General features: G+C 38.1%; 3 protein-coding genes across 7 annotated transcripts in view; all 3 read left to right on the forward strand.

The window, feature by feature from the left end:
- The window catches only part of RALGPS1 (Ral GEF with PH domain and SH3 binding motif 1), a 79,372-nt gene extending 76,835 nt beyond the window's left edge, over positions 1-2,537 (forward strand). The window contains exons 19-20 of one of the 4 annotated variants that reach the window (XM_031556258.2): positions 1,886-2,035; positions 2,395-2,537. In XM_031556258.2, coding sequence (XP_031412118.1) covers positions 1,886-2,035; positions 2,395-2,400 — 156 coding nt within the window. In that variant the 3' untranslated portion in view covers positions 2,401-2,537. The other 3 variants (XM_085239701.1, XM_019621570.3, XM_085239702.1) reach the window with 3 other exon arrangements.
- Positions 2,538-4,088: 1,551 nt separating this feature from the next.
- On the forward strand, positions 4,089-19,540 carry LOC146543141 (uncharacterized). 2 transcript variants are annotated; one of them, XM_085239708.1, is made up of 5 exons: positions 4,089-5,495; positions 9,303-11,615; positions 12,224-12,277; positions 17,112-17,194; positions 19,423-19,540. In XM_085239708.1, the coding sequence occupies exon 2, from the start codon at positions 9,362-9,364 to the stop codon at positions 10,679-10,681; it is 1,320 nt and encodes a 439-aa protein (XP_085095834.1). In that variant the 5' UTR covers positions 4,089-5,495; positions 9,303-9,361; the 3' UTR covers positions 10,682-11,615; positions 12,224-12,277; positions 17,112-17,194; positions 19,423-19,540. The 2 variants fall into 2 exon arrangements, with proteins under 2 accessions (XP_085095834.1, XP_031412126.2); XM_031556266.2 differs by lacking the exon at positions 12,224-12,277.
- LOC100540713 (uncharacterized) lies at positions 19,475-22,312 on the forward strand. The gene has a single exon (XM_031556269.2). It carries the CDS (start codon positions 19,483-19,485, stop codon positions 20,776-20,778), a length of 1,296 nt encoding a protein of 431 aa, XP_031412129.2. The 5' UTR covers positions 19,475-19,482; the 3' UTR covers positions 20,779-22,312.
- The last annotated feature ends 339 nt before the right edge of the window (positions 22,313-22,651 follow it).

The following is a 22,651-nucleotide window of genomic DNA, read 5'->3' on the forward strand; positions in this document are numbered from 1 at the left end:
TCTCAAAACCTTTACACACAGAGCTCTAATAAGGAAAGTCAAGCAATAAAATATTCAGCAGAACTTTCTCTTGGAAGAAAAGATTAAGATGGAAATGTTGGCCAATGCCCATCCTTTTTTAATAATTTCTCTTATTACAAGCACCATTTTTACCCATTTGAGCTTAATAAGCTCCACATTAAAACTGGCAAGTAGGGGGCTTTATCTTCTGCAGAATAATGGTTTTATTGCCTGAGAAACTGTCTGAGAGATAAATGACATTACCAAATGGGAAGATGAGAGCAAAACAAAACCCAAAATGCAAAAAAAGATAGCTGCTTTCAGAGCTGAAAAAGAGCACACATCCCTTTCCTGAAGCTGACTCATTTTCCTGTTCTCTCCCAGAAACAGGAAGACTTTTTCAAGACTTTACTACTTTGTAGTTCTGGAAATCACTTGGATCTGTGCAATTTCCTCCAGGCCATTATCCATATTATAAATGTTTTATAAAGTAAGCACTGATTAATCTCTTTACCTCTACCAAATGGTCCATTTCACTGATTGCATTGGTTTAAATGGTAAAAGGAAATTGGTTGGAATTCTTCTCCTCCTAATAGACAACAGGATGGAGAATAACTGATCACACTGGGAAGGAAGAGCAACACTCATTACATTCCAGAGGGTCATTATTATTGTTACAGAGGCAAATTTCAGGGGTGAGGACTACATTCTGTGTTGGAGTATTTCATTGTAATGCTACGTACTTCTGCCCTAGAAAAAAACAAAGATGAGTACTGAAGTGCTCGTGAAATGCTCATTATTTCCAAGCCTCTTATTTTGTACACTGAGAGAAAAAACAAAGTGGTCATTAATAAATTTGTTCCTACTGCAAATGTCTGGTATCAAAAGGTGGTTCATAAGTGTTAAATTGTGTTTTGTTTTGTTTTTTTTTTGAAGTCAGTAATATGGTGTTCCTATAGCTGTGATCTATTAATAATATCTGTTCATCAAATTCTGAAAGTATGTCAGACTTTTCCTTAGAATGCAAAGAAAAATGAAAGTTAGTTAAAGTTTACATGTCTCAGCATGCCTCAGATGTGAAAGTAAGCCAGATAAGCATATTAGGAAGGACGAAAATTATTTTACATGAACCAAAACGTAGTTATGCAAGAGGAAAGTGCATATAGTAATGAATTGGAGGAAGTAGCCTTTCTCTTACTGACAGAAATCAGTTTTTCAGTTTTAAGGAAGAATAGGTATTGTTCCAAGAGGTTACTTACTTCCGGTGATTCATGCCTCAGGTTTGAAAGTACGAGTATACTGTGGCTAAACATGAAGCAAACGAGATCGGGAAACAAACAGATTCATTCTAGTGTTTGTATAGATAAAAATCTGTGCAATTTTGCAGAAGAAGAAGAATGCAGACAATGGCTAGAGAAGTTATTTTACCCATGATTTATTTATAAATGATATTACCTTAATAAAATGATCACCTTATGTCTTGATACATGGGAACACACTAGAGCTCTGGAAACACTAGCATCTAGCTGTAGTGAGATGAATTTTCCTGTAATAATACAAAATACTGATGTGAATTTGTCTGACACAAATTAATACAATGAACACAGCCTTGTGATGTCTGTGATGATGTGTTACCTGCCACCTTTGCCACCTTTCCATTGCTTTACTCAGGCTGAACAATGCACTCAGGGCCTTGCTAAGGAACATAGTGACTGTAGTATTGGTTCACCTCAGGCCTTACTCAGGCAGATAGTGACTGCAGTACTGGGTAAAAAACTGGTTGCTGGAGGAATTGATGGACAGACATCTTGTTCAACAGCTGAGGGACAATGGAGTATGTGCCGGAAATAATGACTACGGGTCAATTATCTTACCCTATAAACAGCAAGCAGCTCAGGAGCTCCTCAAGCTCTCCTGCACAACAGCCAGCTGCACAATAGGATCTCCCCTGGAGAAGGGATGCCTCTCAAGGTTACACTTGCGCAGAGATCCCTCACATATTGACATCAAGACACCTTACCGATACACATCCTCAGTAAGTGACTGTTTGTTAAGGTTTGTGAGCTTCACTAAGATTCTATCTTAGGTTGACTGTACACTTATGGTCCCTTAGACATAAACTGTTGACCAACCCCTGAGACTAGGAATGGATCCAGTCACACCTAGGCTCCTTACCTCCATGGTTTAAGGAGTTTAGAAAAGAAGGGGGCCCACTCTGTACCTCATGAATCAGCAGGAGGGTCTCAATAAGTGTATTCAACCTTATCCTCTATACAGTAAATGATTAACTGTATCCAGTCATCTCAAGTCTTGTTAAGTTACTGTCTTATTTACAATTAAGTGTTGTTAAATCACTATTTTATATCAATAAATATATTGCTGCTTCTCTTTTAGGAGTGACGTGTGTAATGTCATCAGCCACAACGTCATAGTCTTTCACAGGGCAAAAGAAGACTAAAAATGGAAAGCAAGAGAAGGGACAGCCAGCCTATTTAGAAAATGTAGCCGTCAAGGAAAGCTGTGCCAGGGAAAAGGAGCACATTTGTACCAAAGTCCAGTTCACAATGAGCTCATTCCTTCTGCCTTTTACACAAAGCCTCAGCTGATCAGACTGAAACATTCCTCTTGCTGGCTCCTGTTTTTCTAAAAAATGAAGATTTTATTAATAACCTGGCAACAGGATAGGGGCCAGGAAAAAAGACCTCCTAGTATGGAGAATTTACTGAAGAAACCAGAAGTGAAAGGTAGGTATGGGAGTTTGGAGTCACGTGTATATTAGGTGATGCAGTTCCTAGTTTAGAGGAGAAAAGGACTTTAGGCATGAGCACAAGCCATCAGGAAAATCCATGGTGGCCTGGGCAAATTCATGCAGCGCTGATGTTGTAGTTCAGTTTTATGAAAGTGTGACATCTTAAAGGCAAAATATATTTTTCTCTGATTATTTTTTTGTGTTGGTGTGGGGGGTTTTGTTTGCTTGTTTGTTTGGCATTGTTGCTGATTTTTAAGTACCTGGCCTATATAATGAGACTTGCAGCTCAGTTAAAAAGGAAATAGTTATTTAAAGCATTCTGTCAAGGCCCTGAAGGCTCTAATAGGCCTTCATGGCCTTGATCAGTCCCACCTGAGGACACTCCTAAACTCTTGTCCAGAGCACCAGAGAACATTTAAGTACAGTATTGCACCTTCAGTCTCTGCCAGAGCTCTGCTGTAGCATGTACGTGCTCTGCTTTTTCTCCAGTTCACATGTACTGGTTGTGGTCAGTAAAGGAGAATGTGTTGCTATTGTTATACATTCTAATATCATTCTTGAAAGGTGTTTCATTGACATAAGTACTTCTTACTTAACGAACTTTTAGTACAGTTAAATAAAATACACAAGAAGTGTGGAATGATCTAAAACAAAACAGAATGGATAAGATAACACAGAGTGTTCTATTTCCCTTTGAATTATGGAAATGCAAATTGGAGTAGGGAAAATTACTAAAACTTAATTATCAGGAGAACAAAATTTGCAGCTAAATTTAACTGATAGTTCTTTTAAATACAAGTCCTATGCACAGGAAACTTGCAGACATTTAGTTAAAATTAGTTCAGTGCAGATTTTTTCCAGTTCTCACGTGAAAACAAAGGGCACTGTTGAGATTTTAAGACTTCCAGTGAAGTGGCTACAGTGTTTGCCTAAATGTTCTCCAGAAATGAGTGAATATACATTACAAGCCTTGGTGCCCAGCTGCTTTGGAAACTGAATCTACTCCGAAAGGAAAAAAAAACAACAAGGCTATAGCACTTATGGAGTGAAGTCCCTCTTGAATTAATCTACTGAATATTACAGATAGCTGTAGTATGAGTCACTCTAAACCTAAAGGGTGTGATCTAGGATAGAGTTTTAAAATTGCCTTCTGAGACGTGTCAGTTGGCTGTCACTTTTCATTTTTTTTAGCTCACATCATTATAAAGAGCATTGATAAGGAGAAAGAAGCAAGTCAGAAACACCTGTTTGTTACTCCCCTCCGTTCAGTGACTTCTTCTGAAGTGAAAGGTAACTGAAAATTCAGCAACTCCTTTTGGAAATATCTCCAATAACAAATTAATAAATAAGATTGATAAGAGGTCAAGGAACTTTAACAACATATATTTTCAAAAATTTGACCTAGCAGTTTAGCTGACAAAACGTGCTGATCAAGGGTATCAAAGTTTCTGATATTGAACTGAGCTAAGTGACAAAGGGAAATGAATATTAAGTAGTCAGTTTGGCTTAGTATCAGTTTATACTAATTGATACTGATGACTGATGAAGTTCTGAGTTAGCTTAGTTCTTCTTGATGTTACCTTGTTTTACTTTGGAGGTGGGGGGAGTGGAAGTGTGTAAAAAGATTTGTTAGCATTACTGTTTCACAGGGACCAATTACAGAATAGGTACAACTGTATGACACGAGACTGCTTAAAACAGAAGTAGTAGTGGGTGTTTCTGGTTGTTTTACTTCTGGACAGTGCTGAAGAAATTATCAGGTAGATGAAAGCTGTGTAGATCTTCTGTTTATTTTGTGCAGGCATGTGAGGGTACAAGTATAAATAGTGGTAAAAATATTTCAAATGCAATCAAACCACTCCTGCAGGTTTTTCCAATAAAGTGAGAAGACTTGTATTTTCATAGAAATAAATGTATTTAAAATAAAAATTGCAGCCAATACATTCCTAATAAGAGAAAATAAGATATTTTATCTCACAATAGTTAGTAAAGTAGGCTAATCCATTTTGTTCCAAACTAATTTTTTTCTCACATTTTCCCACCCAGACTACTCCTCCCACTGAAATAAGTATTTATGTCAGCTGGTAATGTAGCTCCATTAGGCATTCAAGTATTCATTCAAAGTTACATCCACCCTCTCTTTCAGACACCTATAATAGATTGAATTAAATGGTATGATCAAATACTAAGTTTTATTTCCTGATCTAACAACTATGCACACAATTGCTGTGCTTGATTTTATGTCATTAAGTGTCAGAGATCATTCTTAACAGAAAACTAAGTTTACCTGAAAGTTCTCTGTAAAGCACAATAGGTTATTTAAGATTAACTGCTGAAACACTCTAGATTATGTTTGATGTCATGGAAACCATTTAAATCCTGATCTAGATAAATCTGCAAGAATATATACATAAATATTGGAAATTGAAGAAAACTATCATCTTTCATTTTTCCAGTTAATATAACTGTTTGAGAAGCTAAGAGCTATAAGCATAAGATGAAGAACACATCAAAGTCAAAGCTGTTAAACTGAGAAAATAACAGAGCAGAAAGCAAACTATCTTGCAGTTCAGGAAGTTACCAAGTCACGGGACTTCCCACAGAGTATCAGAAGCATAATTGCAGAGGAAGCAGATGTTAGGTGACCAGCGAGGTTGCAAGGCCTCTCATTTCAAAGGGGTCATAAGGCAGAAATCAGGCTGGAGCACTGGAAAGTGTGAGATGCCAGACAAAGAGGCATGAAATTGTAAGTACCCTATTGTTTGATTTCTCGTCTGTTCAGGAGGGCCCAATTTTGTGGTGGCGAAGTACCACCAAGGCTGCACCTAACAACCATAGATTCCATTAACAATTCTCCTCTTTACGTAACAACTAAAAAAAATGCTGAGGCTTATTCTAATTATTTCAGGAAAAATAAGGGTTTGTGTTTTAGGAAGCTTAAGTAAGACAGCTATAAAATCAAGGCTCTTACTGTTTTGTTTAAAGTTTACTTGATGATCTCTTGAGGTCCTTTCCAAGTCCTGCGATTCTGTGAAATGTTGTAGTTAAACGTTGCCTTTCAGTTTCTTTTTAGCACCACAGCTGGTATTAATCGAAACAGGCAGAGAGGATTCAGAGTTGATAATGTATTTAAAACTCATCTTTTAAGCAGGTGGGATATTTTTGAGCTACAGAACAAACAATATTTTTTTCGGTAACTAAAGGAGACTACAGTGAAATCAGATGCAGAGAAATAGTAACCATTTTCTCAACACTGGAATGTAATCTTATATGAACTGAGACTTTAGCAACACATACTTTTTGAAAGAAAAGATAGTACAAAGCGCAACAGCAAAGTATATCTTACAAGCTTTGTGTGCTGAGTCTTTTTTTGGAATGACAGAGGCTGTTCCTGTTCAGAAATGATTTCTTTGGCAACAGCTGAGAAAAAAAAAATATAATTAATTATCATTAGTTAGAAAAACATTAAATTTACATTTTTAGTCACCTAGTTTAGTAGACTATAGCTAACAATTGTAGCCTGTGGATTCCAAAAAACCTGGCACATGTTTGAACCCAAAATTATATTTCATACTCAAAGAATTGATACTTTCCTCTTCTTGGGGAATTTGTATATCAGTTAATCTTCCTTAAGAATAGAAGAGAACAAAACAAAATTAAAGACAAATATAAACAGTATTGGCAATCACTGGTGGTTTCCAGACACAAAATAATTATTTGAGAAGGTTGCAATAAGTTGTTTATACAGTTCTTTAATATATCTGATTCCTTCATGTAAGAGAAGGAGCTTATTTGTTTCTTTATTTTCCCTATCTGTAATGTTTTATTCATACTCATGCCTTAGAAGTCCTCTGGTCTAACAGAAGTCTAATAGGAGGACTAGTTTTGAATTGTTTCGTTTTGTTTTCTGAAATAAGTGGATGGTAATACTCTTGACATGCTAGAAATACTAATTCGAAGTAGAAACCGACTACTGCTGTTTCTTGTAGGCTCCTTGTTCTAAAAATAGGCTGTTGGGATGAATTTTAACTTGCTCAAATTAGTGATATATGCATACAAATTATGTGAAGAGAAAGCATAACAAATTTTTGATTGCGTGGAGTTGAAAATGCACAAAAGACCACCTTGGCAAGAAGACATGAGGCGCAAGGGAATGTATGTTTTCTGTAATTTCCTGCTTTGTGTAAAACTAAAATGGTGACTTTTGTGCAGAGATGTACAGGAGATGAACAGGAATTATTCTATTTTTACTAGAATTATGTATTTTTAATAGAATGATGATTAGGCTACTAGTCACTAGAAAGTAACAGCATTCCAAATGTAAGAGAGAGTAAATGAGAATGGTTGCCTGCAGTAGATTTTAACATTTGGGTATTGCAGGAAGATGCTAGTAATTTTTTTCCTATTTTTTAAATGAAATTTCTGTGTAAATTTCCCAAGACTTATTTAACAGGAAATTTTTAAGGCATGGATCTGCCGCCTGATGTGAAAATAACAGTTGAAAACGTCACCAGAACAATGTATGTTTTTTGCACTGAACATCTGTAGCCAAAAAAAAAAAAAAAATCTTGACACTATTTCTATAAATAAACATGACAGACATTAAGGGTGAGAAATGTTGACAGGATTTTGTTTCATCTCACCTCATAGTAAATAAGTAAATTGTCTACCCTGAAAAGTAATGAAATCCAGATCAGTGTTCTCTGATCTTCATTACTTTCCTCAATCACTTTATCATTTGCCTGGATGGAAAGAAAAGTTTGGAATCATAACCTGCTCTACTTTTAGAGCTTAATTGAAGTTCCTGTCCTTTATTGTGAATCTCAGCCTTCAGACTAACTCCATTCTCTGCAAAAAGCTCTGTTGATTGCTTCCAAGAGAACACTAACAGCTAAATCCCACCTCCAAAGTGTAAAAACCAAGAAACGCTCCAAGGACTAGAACTTGGACAGACTCTTTTTCCATGTCACTGTTGGGTTATTTTTCTTTAGTGTTTTCTTATTTTTTTTTAATTTTCTGTGACCATTTTTTTTCAGTCTCACTTGACAATTATGGAAAAAAGCTTTGATCAGAATATTCTCATTGTTTTTTAATCTTTTTAATAGACAGCATGTTAGTAATTATATATGGTTTACAGTGCAACAGTAGCGGTAAGTATTTGAAGAACTTTGACACAAATTCATTGATGATGCAGCCCTACTTTCCTATATGTTGTCATCTTCTTAATGCAAATTACAGCAGACTAAGAAAAAATTGTGCATAACCAAGTAACTTTAACTTAGTATATTAGAAAAATATATTCTGTATTTGTAATGTAATCTTAAAATTGATGAATATCCTTGCATGAAAGGAAAAACAGAGATTAATTTTAACTTTAGAGAATAGGTTCATTGTATGTGTTTTAAAATAATTCTTACTTTTGGGGAGGAAAATTAAACAAATGAAAAATAACAGGTGAACAACATCTTGGATTTGCAAATTACACCAGACAGCAATGCTTTCATCATATTCTTCAAAGAACTCTGAAGTTAGAATACAGTTGCGAGTAAAGGGGCAATACTGTGAGTTAACTGGAAAGTAGTCATTTATATATTCAGTTGAAATTGAATGTGTACAAAAGGACAGAATACATACAAATTACGGGCCTCTGATGTTAACTGCACTGATGTGTTCTTGTGATGTATCACATTATCACTCTCTCACGGCTACTCAGAATAAGTCAGGGTTTTCTTTTCTTTCAGTTTGCTTTCAATCTGCATGATGATATAAGCAGGTATAAATGCCAATCTGCGAAGACATTGAAAAATCTCTACTCTGTAGTCTGACTTTGGAATACTGTAGAGAACTTACGTGTCAACGGCAAGGTTAAAAAGTTCTGTACTGTGTGTAGTCCCAGCAAAGGTCACAAAATCCAGTCAAAGTCCTTTCAAAATCAGCTACCAATTTAGAATTGCTATCTGAGTTTTCATCTTTAGTGATAAAAGGAATTTACCTTTAACATAATTGTGGCCTCTTGAATAAGGGTAAAGGTCATTCTTTTTGAAGCTCTTTTCCTAGATTATGTTAAATACCATCCCACAGGATTTCGAATTCAGGGCTCTGAAAATATCTTATTTGTGATTTGGAAATCAGGACCCTAACAGAGCAAGATTATTCTTACCCAATTCAAAAGAATTCAATTGGGATTTGTGTTTGACAGCATTGCCTTTAAAGAAAGGGGGAAAAATGGTTTTACATCTCCAAATACCAAAAGATAGAGGATGTTAGTCTTTACTAATGCAAAACTTTTTCCAGGCCTCAAAATTATACGAATTACAGTCAATTTTTTATATTGTATAGCAAAACAGCCAAAACTGTCCCAACAGGACCAATTCTGTCTAAAACAGAATGTAGATTGCTTCATTTTTTCAAAATGCAAAGCCAGCATGAGAAGTCATGTCTTCATATTGAGGTATGAAAAATGTAACTGTTCTGTTTAGGAGAATACAATTAATAAAAGAAAAATATCATCTTTTTGGCAAATCACTGAAAGTCTGATTTTGTTTTGTTTTAGAGAATGTGAATAGAAGATTGAGTTGTAAAGGTCTGAGTCCCAAATTGTGAAATTCAGCAATGATACACTGTGGAAAAAGGCATGTGTGTGCTATTGTTACGTGTATTGTAATTTTTGGAAGTATTTTAATCTGCTCCTGGAAAGGTTCTCAGCTACAAGATAATATAACAAGAAAAATCTTCCCCCAGGGAAAAAATGTCATTCCAGTCGGTCAGTTCTGCAGGGGAAAAGCTGCAAAAAATGCAATAACACCATTAAAAGATAACAGAACTTTTATTATATCCCCATACTTTGATGACAGAGAAGGCAAAGTCACACGTGTGATTGGGATTGTTCACCATGAAGATGTCAAAGAACTATACTGCTGGTTTTGTTGTCAGCCCCATGGAAAGATATATGTATCAAAAGCAAAAATAGATGTTCACTCGGACAGATTTGGATTCCCGTATGGTGCAGCAGATATAGTTTGCTTGGAACCTGGAAACTGTGATCCAACACATGTATCAATTCATCAGTCTCCACATGGAGATATTGACCAGCTATCAAGGTTTGAAATAAAAAACCGCAAAGCAGAGCCTTTCTCTGCTGACTTCACGGTATGCATCTCTGCCATGTTTGGGAATTACAACAATGTCTTACAGTTTATACAGAGTATGGAAATGTACAAGATTCTTGGGGTACAGAAAGTGGTGATCTACAAGAACAACTGCAGCCAGATGATGGAGAAAGTCCTGAAGTTTTATTTGGAAGAAGGAACTGTAGAGATAATTCCGTGGCCAATAAACTCATATCTCAAGGTTTCTCCTAAATGGCACTTTTCTATGGATGCAAAAGACATAGGCTACTATGGACAAATCACAGCTCTAAACGACTGTATATACCGCAACATGCAGAGGAGCAGGTTTGTGGTTCTTAATGATGCTGATGAAATAATTCTTCCCCTAAAGCACTCAGACTGGAAAACGATGATGAGCAGTCTTCAGGAGCAAAATCCAGAAACTGGTGTTTTCCTCTTTGAGAACCATATCTTTCCTGAAACCATAACCACTCCCATGTTCAACATTTCATCTTGGAATGCTGTGCCAGGTATTAACATACTACAGCATGTTCACAGAGAGCCTGACAGGAAAGAGATTTTCAATCCCAAGAAAATGATAGTTGATCCAAGAAAGGTGATTCAGACTTCAGTCCACTCTGTCCTGCATGCTTATGGGACCAGTGTGAATGTTCCAACAGATGTTGCCCTTGTTTATCACTGCCGCGTGCCCCTTCAAAGTAACCTTCCCAGAGAATCTCTCATCAGGGATACGACATTGTGGAGATATAACTCATCGTTAATCATGAATGTTAACAAAGTTCTCTATCAGACAGTACTGTAAGCTCAAAAGAGAAACGTTGTCTGCAAAAAGCAAAAGTGGGAAGTTTCCTGCGCCCCAGGGAGGCATAGGATATCATTCAAAAATCACGTTAAAATCTCTTGCACATGAGAATTACATATCACAGAGATTTGGGAGAACGACCCCTTTATGTACAGACCAAATGTAAATGCATTCCGTCTGTGAACTGTAGCAAGGTATCAGGATCATAGAATCAAAGAGTGGCTTCGGCTGGAAGGGATCCCAAGGATCAAGTTCCAACCCTCCTGCCACAGGCTGTGCTAATAACCTGTATATCTGGTAGTAGACCAGGTTGCCTGGGGCCCCATCCAACCTGGTCTTGAACACCTCCAGGGACTGAGCATCCAAAGCCTATCAGCAGCCTGTTCCAGTACCTCACCACCCTTTTGGTAAAGAACTTACCCCTGACACCCAATCTAAAACTTTCCTCCTTGAGCTTAAAAGCATTTCCCCTTGTCCTATCACTATCTACCCAAGTAAAAAGTTGATCCCCCTCATTTTTTATAATCCCCTTTTAAATTACTGGAAGTCTGCAATGGCGTCTCCTTGCAGCCTTCTCTTCTTCAGGCTGAAGAAGCCCAGCTCCCTCAGCCTGTCTTCATAGGGGAAGTGCTCCAGTCCTCCAGTCATCTTCATGGCCCTCCTCTGGACCCTCTCCAACAGCTCCACATCCTTCCTGTACTGGAGGCCTGTATGGGAACTGCTGAATCACAGCCTGAACCTCTGATTGTGTACCTAAGGCGAGCAATGAGTCATCCCTGGGAGCACCGGTGAAGGCAATTCACCTGTGCTATGGGAAGGGGTGGAGTCTTGGTCCACCTCTCCTAGAACCCATTTAAGAGCTGACTACCACTGGGGAAGGATCTCTTTTGGAGATTGTTCCTCTTGGAGTCTTCTTAGCGAGCCCAGGATAAGGGTAAGCTTTCCATCCATTCTTCTTTAGCGTGGTCACCTGTTTAGCCTAACTTTTTTGTATATTTCTTAATTATAACATCAGTATGTTCAGTACAGAGGGACAATCATCTCCCTGTCCTTGCCTGCCACCCCCCCCTTCTAAAGGATCTCAGGATACCATTGGCATTCTGTGCTGCAAGAGCACACTATTGGTTCCTGCTTAGTTCTTCATCCACCAGGGTCCCAAAGTCTTTCTCTGCAGGGCTGCTCTCAAGGAGTTCTTCTCCCAGTTTGGTATATGTATCTGGGACTACTCCAACCCAAGTGCAAAACTTTGCACTTTGCTATGTTGAACCTCAGTAAGTTCACACAGACCCATCTTTGAAGTTTGTTGAGGTCCCTCTGGATGGTGTCCCTTCCGTCTGTGTCAACCACACCACTCGGCTTGATGCCCAAGGGAGCAATTTTCAAAATTTAAAAAATATATATATATTTGATTCAAGAAGGGTGATTGAAGGCTCCATCCACTGCATTCTACAGATGTTTGCATGTGGCTGGGAAAAGCCCAATGACATTATATAACATTGCAGAAAAGCTTACAGATAAGATTTGTAATACATTTCTCAACAGGGATGTATCACTTTGGTGACATAATATACATCTTTGGCTGTGAAAGTGTACTAGGTAAGTTAAGAGTTTTAAGTGCAGCAATAAAATTTAGAGTTCTTGCAAGGGACATTTAATGCTATGTTCTCTGCAACATGCAATCATGAAGGTAATCTGTCTACCCGAAGAAGAAAACTAAAATGTATGGAACTCAACGTTACAAGTTAGTGTCACAGATCCGGCATTAATGTAAGAACAGCAGTGCAATTTTATTGCAGGAATGATTCAGCTAGCAGCTGCTGTGTAATTTACTGGTGTAAATGGCTAGATTTCATCATTATGTAATGATCAAATTTCCCTTTGCTTAAAATTTATTGGTGTTTGTTTGGGCAGTTTGGAGGTTTTTTGTTTTTGATGTTTCCCTAATTTAAACAAGATAATTATGTTCTGACTGTCTCTGGGGTGAAGTCCACAGTTTTCTCCAACACAATTTTGCTCCACCGTGGTCTCTACGGTACTTCGTGTGCTATTTGTTCTTCATCCCGGTATGCTGATGAGTGAGCGTGTTCCCTTGCACGGCTGCTGGATCGATGTGAGCGGACTGGAGCGTTGCACGAAGGGCTCTGCCGTACGGCAGTTCAGTGGTCCCGTTCCGCTTCCGGACAGGGTGTGGGCCGAGACACGGGAGACGTCACTCTGCCTCGCTCCTGCCTAGGATCTCCCCGACGGCTGCATCGGGCACCTGCGCGGGCGGCTGCAGCGAAGACGCTTCGCTTTGCAGCGGCACAGAGGCGCGGGCGAGTTCCTCGCCGCGGCCCGGCTGGCTCTCGCGGGGGGCTACGCCAGCCCACGCCGTCACGCTGCGACTCAGCTCTGGGCGAGGGGTGCATGAGTGTGGGAGAACGGCCCCACCCGGACCGGCGGGGGTGAGTGCGCAGGAGCGAGAGCAGCGCGGGTCCTTCTGGGGCCCGCAGGGTGGAGCTACGGCGTCCCGCGGCCGCTCGCGGGGCGTCCCGCGGCCGTAGCGCTGCCCACGGCGCTGGAATCCCCACTGCGGCCGCCACCGCCTTTCCCAGCAGCAGGTGGCGGGAGCGGGCGGCACCGACTTTCCTCGCTCTGCGGCAGCGGAGGCTGTGGCGGAGCCGGCACAGAGGTACTCGGCGTAGCTGCTATTGGTGATCCAGAGTTAGCTCGGGAGGGGCGCGAGGGCTCCCCTTCTGCTCTCGTATCCTCGTCTATCGCACGAGGCTCCGACGGCAGCGGCTCCGCTGCAGTGGGAAAGGCGAAGTCGCGGAGCGGTGAACGTGAGGTCCGGAGAGGGGTGCGCTGCTGCCGGGACGTTCGTCAGTTGGGTCTGCCGCGCGGTAAGGGCTTCTGTCTTTAGGTTCCTGTACGGGGTTCTACAACGTGCACCATTTGGAAAAGGGACTCGCTCACCAGGAGCAAGACTATTGTTTCCGTTAAAGAAACAGCAAATAAGAAAGATGATAGTCAGTCAGCCCTGTTTTGGAGATACTGTTGCTAACCTCTGAACGGTATGTTTTAGATATTTGATAATCATAAAATACATATATTTTTTTTTAATCTCTGTTTGAAGAAACCCCAAGCGTGGGAGTGTAATTTTACATTTAGAGAATGCATAATTTATTGAGACAACAGTTTCAGTGTGTGTTGTGGGTTAACCCTGATAGGCAGCAAAGTCCCCTGCAGATGCATTGTTACCGCATCTCCACCATCCCTCGGTGCAGGATGCAGAAGTAAAGTGGAAAGGTAAAAGTGAGAAAACATGGGCTTAGCCATGTTAAAGGCAGTGTCATGGATAAAGCAAAACTTCCTGAATAACCAAGAAGGAATTAATTTGCTACTTCCCATCATAAGGCAACTGTTTAGCCATTTTGCAGGAAAGCAGGGCTTCATCCTGAGTAACAGTTACTTGGGAAAACAAACACTATAACTGTGTGTTCTCCCCCTCCTTCTTTCCCCCCTGGTCAGCTTTGGGGTAGCTGTCCCAGCTGTCTTTACTCCATGCTTCTTGTACACCTCTAACTGCTCACATATGCCCAAGGTGAGAACCAGGAAAGGCCTCAGCTCTGTGTCAGCGCTGTTCAGCAGTAGCTAAAACATTTTGTTACCAACAATGTCCAGTCACAAATCCCAAGCATACTAGGTACAACAAAGAAAATTAAATCTCTTCCAGCCAATACTGATACAGATTATAAGTTGAAGTAACAATATTAAATGTTGTTGTGAAACTTCTGCTGGTCTGTTTCTGTTCAAAGGTTGCAAAGCCTAATTGTTTACAAAAGGAGAAATTGGTATTTTTTTGGTTTTACAGCAGAGTGTTTATGTGTGTTCCAGGAACGGTGTGGCTTGGGAAGGGTCATGTTGCAAACTAAGTAGATGATATTACCCTCTTGCTTCTTTGTATTTAGAATAGAAATAGCCAGTTTAATTCTTGTAGAACAATATTTTACCAGCAATTAAATACCAATAATTAAATAATTTAAACCTTCAAAACCCTTCTGCCTTTGATTCATGTAAGAGAGGGAGAACACTGGCATTTCAAAGAGAAGAAGCTAAACTATCATCAGTAGTTTAAAAAAAAAAAAAAAAAAAACATGAAAATCTTGTTCAAGATGATGAAATGTTAGTTAATCTTTGGAATTTTTATTACAGTTTAAATACCAATGTTTTGTGCTGTTGCTTTTGGCAACGCTGTAAAGAAGGGGAGAGAGAATGTATTTATGACAAATAATAAATTAAGGCTCTTCACTAATGGTAGCCTTGCTTTGGTTAGATCCCAGATAAACCAAATGTTAGCATGTCTAGTGTTGCGGTACTACTCATTCTAATGCTACTTGTTGGAGTCTGAAGTTTTGTAATCACCTCTGTCAACTGACCTTTTGGAATACATTTGTTTTGCCCTGACCCACGCTAAGGCTGGAAGGTAGAGGAATAAGGTGAGAGTTATTAGAATATATATATAATAGAATATATATATAAACAAACAACGTAGACTGTGAAATTACTGAGATGAGCAGCATAAATTGTCTTCAGCTGTCTCAACACTATATTGAACAAACTATAATGGAAAGATACAATGCCAAGGAGATGTGGGGGAAAATGAATAATGAACTGTGAATTGAATGGCTCTTGAACTAAATTAGCACTTTGCTTTGATTGCTAATTGTGGTTGTGTATAGGAAAGATGATGGAAGAGTAGATCTGAAAATAGAAGTTTTACTGCAAAGGTAAAAACAGCACTCCACTTGAACACCAATGCTGAATAATTCCCATCCCAAAATTTTAAGACGAAATAGTGAAGGACCAGTGACAGATGTTTAAGAAATGTGTTGTGATAGTAATGGTATAGTGTGCAATAGAAAGCATATAAGTAATTCATTTCTTTTATGGAAGGAAGAAAAAGATTGAGATGTATGGAGTTCTAAAGCCACACCAGGACTTTAGAAATTTTTAGAAGGATTGCGGGGGGGGGGGGGGAGGGGAAAGAAACAAAAAAAAAAAAAAGAGAAATGACATTAACTCAATCAACAAGAGATCTTTATTATGAGCTTGCAACAAAGGAAAGCATGTTGTGTAACTATAACTGGCTGTAAGACTTGGTCTGATGACAAGCTCAGATGCATCTGACCAATATTATGTATATTGAAAAAGTATTAATCTTAGCATGTATTTAAAAAGAGCATTTCCAGTAACTGTCATTTGCAAATATATTTCTGATCACCTGTGCTAGAGATTAACTGATACTCGGCTGTTTGGACAAAAGCAACTGGTCAGGGGTGTTTCTTGTAAGATATTGGAACATCCTGTATTGCTTGATGAAAAGAGTAATAAAAATGAAGACTGAAAGGAGATATGACCGCAGTCCATAAATGCAGGAGTGGGGAAGAAAGGCTTTTTACTCTTAGTAGCAATACTGAAGAAGAACTAACTGGTGCAAAGCAGTTATAATGATATCATTAGATCGATTTAGTATTAAAGCAAACCTGAATCATATTCTATTTGAATTGTAACCGGAATTAGAGCACAAAACATGAATGAATTATTAAAACAAACTCTTTCAAATATGCTGGCAGCATATTTGAGGATTATACTGAGGAAGTATAAATGTACTGTTCCATGTTAATCTGACATTATATATTTCCTGACCAGATTTCTTTGCTGTTAATCTCAGGAAACCAAAATTCATGAATCACATGTCAGGAGTACCATTAATGTCATTTACAAAATGGCTAGGTATTTAGTTTCTTCAGCGTTCAGTTTTCTGGGGTGTCTTGAGTTCTTTGTTCAGCTCTTTGTCTTTGCTTTTGGAACCTGCTGCTGTTTTCTGATGTCTCTCTCACTTCCTCCATCAGAACATGTAATTACCTACCTTAATTAAGCTGATAGAATGTTACAGAAAGAGAAACATACATTGCTGAAAAACAAACGAACAAAAAAACACAAACATATATTATACCTAAAAGCTATTTTTGAGTGTGCATGTGAACTGCAGATTAACGCAGGATTAAATTTCCAGAAGGAAACCTTCCAAAGTAGCACTAAAAAAAATCCCCACCCAAGTGCCTAGTTTGATTGCTTGAACAACTCCATATTCAAGTTTGTAATGTAAATGAAATTCTTGGGAGGCAGCTGTGTAATTGCTTAAGAGAAGTAAAACTTGTTTCTCTGGTAGGTGTGGTTACTATTACGCACATTACAGAACACCAACCATTTGAAATAGGTGTTGGCAAGTGTCTTAAGTATTGTACTAGAATTGTTTTTCCTCAATATTGTACTATTTTGAACAATTCTTACTCTTTATCTTTGGGGAAAAAAAAAACCAAAAACCGAAAAACAAAAACCAGAACTTCACTTGGCTGTCTGCTTTAAAAGATGTTTTCTCTTTCAGATATTAACTTTTTGAAGCACAGTTGAAAAGATACCTTTCTGTTGTTCATTATTTACAGTCAGCAAATGCAAGGGAAATAACAGGTAATAAATTAGTTGTGTATTCTTAATGGTGATTTGTTGTGATATTTCTTTAGTAAAAACTAATTAGCATGTAAGACTGATCAGTATGTTAAGTAATTACATGAACAGTCAAGAAAAATGTTAAATGTTAAGTGTGATTTCTGATGCTTCTGACAGTTCTTATCTGAACTTTCTCTGTATATATTAAAGGATGCTAGAAATGATATCATCCTTGGCAAATGAGGCACTTCAAGGGTTACGTTGTAAGCATAGTTCTCTTTGCTTTGATTTTTGAGGAAGGAGCAACTGGACAAATATTTCACATCATTCTAAAGGCTTGGTCTGTTGTTCTTTTCCTATTTAGGAAATTCAGAATCTAGATTGCAATATTAAGAAGTGAGATCCTTTTTTTTCTGGTTGAAAACTGAAGCAGAAAACCAGACTCTAGGAGATTTTTTTTCAAGCCAAACAGTAAAGTTGCCAGTGATTGCAGGTACTTCCAAAGATGTGAAGCTGCTGGGTACGATAACTTAATCAAAACTATGGATTAAGGTGTTTAGGTACTTTATTGTTCCTTTTTTTCTTTAAACGTGCTAGTATTCTGTTCCATTACAAAGCAGTATTGAGATAGAGGCTCTCAAAATAGCATTAGGCAATGTGTGAAATGTGGGAGAAAAAAAAAAAAAAAAAGATATGAATTATTAGGTTTAATTATTATTTTACAATTGCCTGAGTAATGTGCTTTGGAAAAAAGGTATTGTTAGAGATCTAACATGTATGTACTGTCAGAAGATACAGGAGTGCAAAAAATGCAAATGGTTTTTATTATGATGCCTTGGAAAAGAATGGAGGAGGGATTAAAAAAAAAAAAAAAAGGAGAATTTTCCAAAATCTATCATACCTGTGGCAATGCTTCTTTTTTTTTTTTCCTCCTGTAAATTATACACATGGAAATCTGGGTCTTTTAATGGTGTGTTTTGTTGTTTGTTTTTCTCAGCAGCTGTTTCTTTTTCATGCCCATTAGAAACATTCTCTTCATCTTGTGCAACAGAATCAGTTTATTCCATCTTCGTAATTTACCCCAATCTTCCTGCTGGAAGTCAGGGATACTTTCTTCCACCTGTTTAGTTTTCTGATCTAAGATCAATTTGAATTAATATGGATCACGCTTCTCCCGAGAATCATTGTGGTACATGCAGGTCTTTAAAGAGACTGCTGCCACCTTAACTTTTATAGATCTCATCTGAATTCCTAAAGATGAATTAGTAAAGGAAACTTTTGTTTCAGCTCCTTTGGCAGAAATTACTAGTTGACAATGCTATGGGCTACTTGTCAGATGTTAACAGCTGTTAACAGATGAGTGCTCCCAAGAACTTTGGCCTTAAAGGTGCTCAGAAATGCCTCTGTTCCCATAGCAATGGAAGTCCAAGAGCTGATTTCTGCCCCTCCCCGGCCATGCCAGACACAGTGCAAGCAGTCAGGAGACACAGATTGCTGGCTGCAAGAACATGAGGAAGTCTTCCCTCCAAGCCTTGCCTTGTGCAGTGCCAAGTAGGGTAGAGGTGATAATTAAGAAGTTAAGTTTTATACTGCTCCCCACTATATGTTTTCTTGACTTCTGCTGAATTGTATGAACTGACCTTCTTCTGCATGTATTGTCTCATCTGTAGTGAAATGCAAGGTAGGGGATTAACACGTCTAGACTATTTTGTGTAATAATCCCAATTTATGTGTCTATGTTTTCTTAACTGAACTAATTCTGCATGCATTTCATTTATTTGTCTGCCCCTACATTTGTAGGTAAGTCTGGTTGACTTTTGTTTGTGTATCATTTACATATACTCTATTTGGAAAAAACATTATTTATTTTGCTTTAAAAATTCCTCCCTGCTTATTTAATTGAATGTTCTAAAATATTTGTTATAAAAAAATAGATACATGTATATATCCTTATTCTATTTGATATCGATCTCTGTAATAGTCTCTTCCAGTACTTAAGGAACCCTCAATTTGCAGCAAGAAAGAAATTATTATTGCAGCAGTAAGAAATTATTACACACATCTGGCATATTCAGTGTCACAGACAGTGTCATCCATCCCATTACAAGCACTATGTACTTCACAACTGTTTTTTCACAAAAGCACAGTAGCTGGATTTCTGATTAAGTCACTTCAGAGTGACAGAGATGTTTCCCATGGCTTTTTTCAAAGTCTATAATATCTCTTATTGAACATGTTCTTTCCTACAGATACAGCAGCGTAAACAGCAAGGACAAAGACATTTACATCTGTATTTAGATACATTCAAGATGTTGTGTGGCGGGAAAAAATCCTACTTTGCTGGTGCTGTGTGCATTATAATGCTAACATCAATGGTCACGTTTTCTTATCTTAGAATACAGAGACTTATTCACCTGCCAAAAATAGTACAAGAAGGTAGTAGGTGTAGAGGGCAAACTGCAAATGGCACAATAACACCATTAAAAGATAACAGAACTTTTATTATATCCCCATACTTCGATGACAGAGAAGGCAAAGTCACACGTGTGATTGGGATTGTTCACCATGAAGATGTCAAAGAACTATACTGCTGGTTTTGTTGTCAGCCCCATGGAAAGATATATGTATCAAAAGCAAAAATAGATGTTCACTCGGACAGATTTGGATTCCCGTATGGTGCAGCAGATATAGTTTGCTTGGAACCTGGAAACTGTGATCCAACACATGTATCAATTCATCAGTCTCCACATGGAGATATTGACCAGCTATCAAGGTTTGAAATAAAAAACCGCAAAGCAGAGCCTTTCTCTGCTGACTTCACGGTATGCATCTCTGCCATGTTTGGGAATTACAACAATGTCTTACAGTTTATACAGAGTATGGAAATGTACAAGATTCTTGGGGTACAGAAAGTGGTGATCTACAAGAACAACTGCAGCCAGATGATGGAGAAAGTCCTGAAGTTTTATTTGGAAGAAGGAACTGTAGAGATAATTCCGTGGCCAATAAACTCATATCTCAAGGTTTCTCCTAAATGGCGCTTCATGCAAGATGAAACACACATAGGCTACTATGGACAAATCACAGCTCTAAACGACTGTATATACCGCAACATGCAGAGGAGCAGGTTTGTGGTTCTTAATGATGCTGATGAAATAATTCTTCCCCTAAAGCACTCAGACTGGAAAACGATGATGAGCAGTCTTCAGGAGCAAAATCCAGGAACTGGTGTTTTCCTCTTTGAGAACCATATCTTTCCTGAAACCATAACCACTCCCATGTTCAACATTTCATCTTGGAATGCTGTGCCAGGTATTAACATACTACAGCATGTTCACAGAGAGCCTGACAGGAAAGAGGTAATCAATCCCAAGAAAATGATAGTTGATCCAAGAAAGGTGATTCAGACTTCAGTCCACTCTGTCCTGCATGCTTATGGGACCAGTGTGAATGTTCCAACAGATGTTGCCCTTGTTTATCACTGCCGCGTGCCCCTTCAAAGTAACCTTCCCAGAGAATCTCTCATCAGGGATACGACATTGTGGAGATATAACTCATCGTTAATCATGAATGTTAACAAAGTTCTCTATCAGACAGTACTGTAAGCTCAAAAGAGAAACGTTGTCTGCAAAAAGCAAAAGTGGGAAGTTTCCTGCGCCCCAGGGAGGCATAGGATATCATTCAAAAATCACGTTAAAATCTCTTGCACATGAGAATTACATATCACAGAGATTTGGGAGAACGACCCCTTTATGTACAGACCAAATGTAAATGCATTCTGCCTGTGTACTATGGTATGATACCATTTACCAATCTGCACTGAAATAGAGGCTGTGATGGAGTTGTATGCCCCTGATAAAGGCTGCTGCAACTTCCTTACCTGGAAGAGTTAAGGCATAGTGGGGGGGATGAGTACTTTGACCTTTCTCTAGCTAAGAAAATGCATTATTAAACACATAGGAAGTGACCGTGCACTGATTAGATTTTCTTTGAACTTATTTACAGCTTCCTTTTTATTTTTCTACGTTCCTGTTTGTTTTACTTTGTGCAACAAACCTGTAAAATGCCCAAAGAAGAAATGAATCTATTTTTGTGTATGTGGAAATACAGCTGTGTTTAGCATTGTCATTAATGGGTGGCTTGTGATAGTATGTGCCAGATGAAGAGCTACATTGGAATTAACACAGCAATTCATTATAATCACAGAGACAGCATAAGAAAACACCAGATTGCACTAGAACTGTCATATGCTGAAGGCACTGCTTCATAACAGAAACTGGAATTTATGGCAGAGCCGTTAGCCATTTAATGATAGCAGAGATCAATGTAGACGATTTTGCCTCTTCAGTGAGTTTTCAATTAAAAATAAAATTTGTATCTCAACTGATTTATGTAATGCTGTAATCTATATGCATTTTTGAATCTATGTATTAAAAAAACATACAATGAATAAGTGGTAAAATTAATGCTCCTCAATTGTTGCTGTTCATATGTCATGACTTGGGTAGAAAATTTTCCTGTAACAATTTAAATAAAACAAACAAATGCACTGTGAAAGTATCTGAGGAAAAGATGTACCAGTTTCAACTGAAAAAAAGTATCCCATGTATTATTAGAAATAGAGTTTTTAAAATGTTAATATATTGTAACAGCTGCTGGATTTATGCTAATCCAAAGAACACATTGACTGTGTTTTTGAGACTTGTGCCTTTAAGAAATGTGGTGCATTTTTGCTACTCACAGCTCTTGTGAATTAGTTAATTAAAAATGCTGCCTTTTGTTGAGAAGCTTTAAAATAGAGGCAAGGGTTATAGACTGCTGTTGAAGTATATAGATTACTGGACTGAAGACTATTTTTGAGATGGAAAAGCAGAAGAATGACTGTATGATACATAAACATAGTAAATTTTTGTTAGTTTTCCTAGAACCATAAGGCCTGATAACAAAATGTTTGTTCATCAAAATAAGCCATTTTTACTATTTTGTATGGTGAGTTATATTGTATTCCTTGCCTTAGGTAGGTGTAAAAGTACAGAAAAAAAAAATAATAACAAAAACAAATAAACAACCCTCCTGCAATGTATTTATTGATTTTCCTTTGAAGGGTTATGTGGGAATAAAAAAAGCAAAAAACCTATAGTTTTACAATTTCAGTCATTTTTTAATGTCTCATACACTCCCACAATGGAGAGGGACAGGGCTGATGTAGGAATGCAGTGGAACCTTCCTATGAAGTGATAGCTGGGGCAGTACTAGTAGTCTGGTGTGGGTGAGATGGAGATGCTTGTGGGAGTAGGCTTTCATTTATTTAACTTCTATGTCAATGTAATGTTTTAATTCTTTCATCTGTTTTGTGTTGAAAAGGCATTGGCATGTTTCAACTCTATTATGAGTAGCTTTGAATTAGTTAGCAAATGCAGTTTGTAATTGCTTGTTATTGGCATTTAAAATAATAATTAGCTGTTATGAGAAGTCTTG

Source organism: Meleagris gallopavo, chromosome 19 (genome assembly GCF_905368555.1).
Source record: "Meleagris gallopavo chromosome 19, MGAL_WU_HG_1.1, whole genome shotgun sequence".
NCBI classification, from domain to species: Eukaryota; Metazoa; Chordata; class Aves; order Galliformes; family Phasianidae; genus Meleagris; species Meleagris gallopavo.